The sequence below is a fragment of the Colias croceus genome, chromosome 4, assembly GCF_905220415.1.
Source record: "Colias croceus chromosome 4, ilColCroc2.1".
NCBI lineage: Eukaryota > Metazoa > Arthropoda > Insecta > Lepidoptera > Pieridae > Colias > Colias croceus.
This window is the reverse complement of record NC_059540.1, coordinates 101,744-107,743: the sequence shown is the minus strand read 5'-3', so window position 1 is coordinate 107,743 and position 6,000 is coordinate 101,744. Positions and strand designations below refer to the sequence as shown.

At 47.5% G+C, this 6,000-nt stretch overlaps 1 protein-coding gene across 1 annotated transcript; it reads right to left on the bottom strand.

Annotated features, from left to right (window-relative positions):
* Positions 1 to 339: 339 nt before the first annotated feature.
* On the bottom strand, positions 340 to 5,773 carry LOC123691266 (probable G-protein coupled receptor Mth-like 1). Its single transcript, XM_045635566.1, has 4 exons — positions 4,500 to 5,773; positions 4,331 to 4,409; positions 1,221 to 1,544; positions 340 to 933 (listed from the first exon to the last, which is right to left on the bottom strand). The coding sequence occupies exons 1-4, from the start codon at positions 5,497 to 5,499 to the stop codon at positions 576 to 578; spliced, it is 1,761 nt and encodes a 586-aa protein (XP_045491522.1). The 5' UTR covers positions 5,500 to 5,773; the 3' UTR covers positions 340 to 575.
* Positions 5,774 to 6,000: the final 227 nt, after the last annotated feature.

The window sequence follows — 6,000 nt, the reverse complement described above, 5'->3', positions numbered from 1 at the left end:
AAAGTTAGTGTTCTGATTGAGAATCGGAAACGATACGTTAAGTTCTATCTGTACTACTATTTATTTACACCATAAATTACGACGTATTTGAGTTTTTCCACATGTCCCAAACACATCTTTCTTTCCTCATTTGGGATAAGTCACCTTGGCTTATGCAATATCAGATATAAGTTATTATATGTATGACTTAATCGTGTCAATCGACTAACAATAAGTGAAAGAGAAAGCGTTTTTCGACACAAAAGATTTAAACGCGCGCGCCGTGTGCGGCAGTGCGGCCGGCGCGGAGTAAGCGTGGGTTGGGATTTGGGGATGATGGGGTTAAAGGAAACGATCTTGACGAATCTCACAAATATTTATTCAACAGCCAATCGAACGGCAAGACGTTCACGTGCGACGTATCGTCAATTTCACAATATAAATTAACTCATTCATACATACATATACAAACACGTGTATACCTACCTAACTAAAAATACGTATATACAGAGCCTCGTTTCGGACAGTCATACAAAAGTAATCGTCTACGTGATCTCGTAGGGTAATTAATACTGGTCTCGGGGAGATCGCGTCCATCAGCAGACGGTCTCCATGGGCAGGCGCGCGGGGGCGGGCGCGGGGGCCGGCGCGGGGGCCGGGGCGGCCGCCGTGGTGTGCGTGAGCGACTCGCCGCACGAGGGCAGGTGCGAGGACGAGTGCGCGGCGGCGTGCGGCGCGCGCGCGCACCACGCGGCCGCCGCGCGCTTCAGCGCCGCCCACGCGTGCGGCTGGCAGCCCACCACCAGGAAGATGAACACGCCCTGCAGCGCGTTCAGCAGGTCCGTCGCGTACCACACGTACTCCGGCCCGCCGGCGGCCCACGAGACCACGTCCGCGCCCCATGTCACGCCCATCACCACCACCAGCTTCGCGCACACGCGTCCCAATGCCGCCCTGCACGAGAACATGTCGTTACTTACTGAATTTCACGTCAAATGGACGCCAACATAATGTTCGAAGCTCGTTTGTAACATAACCCCCGATAGTCCCCATAATAAAAAAAAGGTATAATAACGATAAACAAAATTTTAGATTTTCCTATTATTTATTATTATTTATATTATTTATTAGTATTCTTCAATGAGAACTATCGTCGGCGGCTTACCCCCGCCGAAATGGTCTCATAGCATCTCCCTGGAGAGTGACGGGGACAGGGGAAGCGGTCGGGGCGTCGGGCTAACCTTTCGGATGTGGACTTGACTTCGTCGCGGCGCCAAAGGCCGCAGGTGAGCTGGCGCGTGGTGGACACGAAGAGGGCGAGGTTGACGAGCAGCAGCACGGCCACGGGCCCGAAGAAGTAGACGAGGATCTCCATGTCGCCGTAGAACCAGCAGCGCTGCACGGCGAAGCGCGGGCGCAGCAACGCGGGCGCGGCGACGGGCGGCAGGCGGTCCAGCAGCGCGGCGGCGCCGGCCAGCAGCAGCGGCCCGCCCCACGCGTACACCATGTACACGCGCAGCCGGCACGCCTCCTGCCCGCGCTCCAGCGACGTCGGCCGGAAGTCCCTGCGCCGCCACACAATATTCCATCCGTATAATATAGCTTGTAGGTGATGTATCAGATATTATTTTAAGGTTTAAAATATAAATATACTTAAAGTGTCTATTAATGTTTTGTTTTGGCACACACAATAGTAATAACTATACTTAATACATCATTATTGTGACAAAAATGATGTAAGTACCTATTAAGTATTATACTTCAATTATTATTTTAGAAATGCAACTGTAGGTCTATTTGTGTATCTTTTTTATGTATTTTTGTTTATGTATAGATAGGATGGAGTGGATAGTGAGATATTAGGTAGTTATTACGCAGGGCCGGATCTACCTACGGGCTATGGGCTTTATGGGCTGCAGCCCAGGGCCCCGGGCCGTCCCCCAGACCGCGCTAAAAACACACAACGACAATTTGAATTTTAAAAATGTCATGGTTGGCCTACTTCCGATTTTCGGACGATGTTTTTACCTAATAACGTCGTAGTAGGATCTCATGGATGAAAAATGGCATACGCACATTTCATCACTACATAGGTAGTATAAAACAAAGTAGCTTTCTCTGTCCCTATGTCCCTTTGTATGCTTAAATCTTTAAAACTACGCAACGGATTTCGATGCGTTTTTTTTTAATAGATAGAGTGATTCAAGAGGAAGGTTTTATATATAATTTATTAGGTTTTGACAAAGCGGGCGAAGCCGCGGGCGTTAAACTAGTATTCTATAAATTGAGTTAAGCGGCTAAATACAATATGTAAAGGGAGGTGTTCATATTTTCGAATAATATAACTTGAAAAGTAGCGGGGATGTGAGCTGATAGTGTGATACACAATTACACAGGCACACGGCATAGGTTGTCATCCGGTTTTGTGTGCACGATGGAATAAATGAAACTAGATGATATTTTCAAGGATTCTGTTTGATCACAAACATAATAATTTTTACACTTTTACGATTTCTAATTTACATGGGGGGTGAGACTAACGGCAGAGAATAGAATAAACGCTAAGCACAACGCTAAGGAATAGAAACGCTAATTTTTAACATACGGTCATGATATTTTAGTAATGGTTCGGTCACACTACCCACGACGACGACGACGACCACGACCAAAATTTTCATCCTGACAAAATTGTTTCAAAATAAAAATATAAAAATTTCCCGACATACTGGTACTCGGAAAAATTCGAGTACAGTTAACTAATATAAAAATAGGTTTTTTGCTATTTTCGCCGAGACGGTAAGTTAATCATATAAATTACTTTTTACCAAAATTGTAGATCATAAAATTATCTATAAAAAGTTAAGTGTATTTTTCACAATTTTGTTAAATTGCGACTGGATGAAAATTTTGTTTGTGGTCGTCTTCGTCGTTGGTAGAGTGAACAAATCCTTAGCGAAATATCGTACGCTTTTGACAATTAAGTACCTAGTACTTGTATACGTAGTATATTATTATTAGTCTGTGCTAGTACCTACCTACCTATCGCTAGCGGATTCTATTCCTTTGCGTTTTGACAGTTGTCTCGGCGCTCTGGTTTACCTATTATGATTTTTTTTTCATAAATTAACTAGGTAGGTAGGTACCTATATTAAAACTTTTGCGAGGGTTTTGACAAGGCATTTTCTAAAATAACTTTTAGTTTTGGTTTTATCACGATAAAACACTTTTTGGCACTTTGTTGGTGTTTTAATAGGCTAAACTGTACATTATAGGGCGTAGAGTTGAGAGTCGTAATTTTTTTTATGGTTAGCTATTGTCCTATGGAACCTAAATCTGAAATTTCACACCAAGGAAACTTTTAGTTTTTGAGTTACGAATTTTTGAAAATCGTAAAATTACTATAGAAAGTTACTCCATCTTGTTCTTGTTACGCATATTTATTGTTTTGTCAATGTCAACCTGACACACAGCACCTGCTTAGTGTGATTTATTTCAAGTACAACATTTCTAACCATTAAATAGAGTAATTAATTTTATTTAACTTTTTACGAAAAAAAAAAAACACTCCGAACTCGAAACAAGTTAGGTTAGGTTATGTTAGACTTTTTTTAAACAATCGAGCGGAGCGAGCGCAGCGAGCGGAGCGTCTCGAATTGTTTTACGTGAAATGCAAATGAATAGCCAAATTTGACACTTAATTTATTTTGTTTAACTTTTTACGAAAAAAAAAACTCTCCGAACTCGAGACAAGTTTAGGTTATGTTAGACTTTTTTTAAACAATCGAGCGGAGCGAGCGCAGCGAGCGGAGCGTCTCGAATTGTTTTACGCCAAATTTGACATTGACAAAATAATAAATATGCGTAACAAAAACAAGATGGAGTAACTTTCTAAAGTAATGTTCCGATTTTCAAAAATTCGTAACTCAAAAACTAAAAGTTTCCTTGGTGTGAAATTTCAGATTTGGGTTCCATAAGACAATAGCTAACCACAAAAAAATTGTCGACTCTCAACTCCACGCCCTATAATGTACAGTTTTACCTTTTAATATTTTATGTTTTTGATCAAACAGAATCCTCTAAAATATCATTTAGTTTATATACCTATTTTATTTTTTGTCTTGAATATTACTCGTATCATCTAATAGAAGATTGGTAATTTTGCTTTATTTATATGGGCACTCTTAATAGATATTCACTACTGACTATTTTCATAAATAAAGTACCTACCACCGGGGTTACATTGTCAATAATTGTCAGTTTTTGGCACTTTTGTCCTGATTAATTTGCATTAATTAGGTGGGTAGGTACTTGATGCAATAACTATGTGAATCAACTTGAAATGTGAACTTACCGGAATGTCCACCAAATGTTAAAGCACATCGTGTTGAGCCAGAAGAAAGCCGACAGAAAGAGGAAGTGCATACACACGGCTGCTCAGCGACCGCACATGAACAGAAAAAAGTCACATCAGTAATCACGGCACTAGAAAATAAATCACTAGCTGCACATCCGAGGCTCACCGAGGGTACGGCAAAGCGTGGGAGGCACCGTGTCTCCCGCCAGCTGCGTAGCGGCCAGCAGGACGTCGCCCAGCATAAGTGCCGCCACATAATAGGTCTGGCAGCGCCAGTGCAGCGCGTGGTGCGCAGCCGGCAGAGCGAAGCCCGCTGCCAGCGTCGCGGCCAGGAAGGCGGCGCCCACCGCCAGCCCCGCGCCGTACAGCGCATGCCGCGTGCTCAGCGCGGGCCGCTCCGCGCGCGCCGCTGCCTCGCACGCCAGCACCCGGGCGCCGCTCTCGCCCGCCACCGCCTCGCCGCACCAGGCGCCCGCCGCCAGCCGCGCGCCGCCCGCCGCCAGTTCCAGCGCGCCGTCCGCCAGCAGCCGCGCCGCACTCAGCGGGCCCGCCACCGAGTAGCGCGAGCCCTCCGCGCACGACGGCCACCCGGCGCTCACCGTGCTGCCGTTGGCCAGCGCTTGCAGCTCCCTCAGCGCCTCGGCGGCGCGCTCCAAATCCTCCACGCACCGCGACCCGTCGAACGCGCGGCCTTCGGCGCAGCACTTCGAAAGCCCGCGACCGCCCATGTCTTCAGCGCAAATCAGGGCGGCCCCCGTGTCGGCGCAGTACCGGGACGGCGGCAGGGCGGCCGTCGCTCCTCTAAGTAATAATGATCCGTTGTTCGCCAGCAAGGCGTAAGAGGCCGCGTGCTCGAAGACCACACGAAGTTCTGGGCAAGCCGGCACGGCGGAATCGGCGACGCGCCAGTGCGATGGCAGCCGGCCGCGATCCAGGAAGACGCTGCGCGCGGGGGCGTACACGAGCGGCGCCCAGGACGTGGGGTTGGCCTGCGGCGCGCAGGCCGCGGGCACGGCGGCTGCGTCCAGCGCCGCGGCGCGCAGCAGCTCGGCCGGCAGCGAGTGGTTCACGGGGCAGCAGCGCGGCACGTCAACGGGCGCCGGCCGCGCGCTCTCCGACCCCGACCATCCCAGCAGCAGTAGTAACGCTACCACCGCCGGAAACATTGTGTTCGTTCACTGACCGCTTTCACTCCACAAAAACCTTGTCATGTTTTAACACATCGTTATCCTTTCCGCTAGCTGTCTACACACAACTCCCGCGAAAAACACACACAATCATAGGACACTTTAATCTTTTATTAAAAATTCGATTTAAAAAACTGAACATATTAGTTATTCGATCGAGTAGTGAACACGTGAGGACAAAGTTATTAGCGACGCGACGCAACCTCTCTCTACGGCGGCCCGAGAGTAACTAACGCACTACGCAGCCCGCAGGTCGCAACTCGCAACTCGCTGCTCGCAGCCGCCTGCCGCCAGCCGGCCTGCCGGCTTCGGGGAGTTCGGGGCGCGAGAACCGACAGCGGCAATCGTGAATAATAATTATAATATAATCAAGAATTGAAATTTGAAGAACGATTGGAGTTACCGAGAACACAGTGTGTTTTGACAGTAGTTAGTGTGTACCAATATTGTAACCCGTAACCGATCAACCGATTACCGACC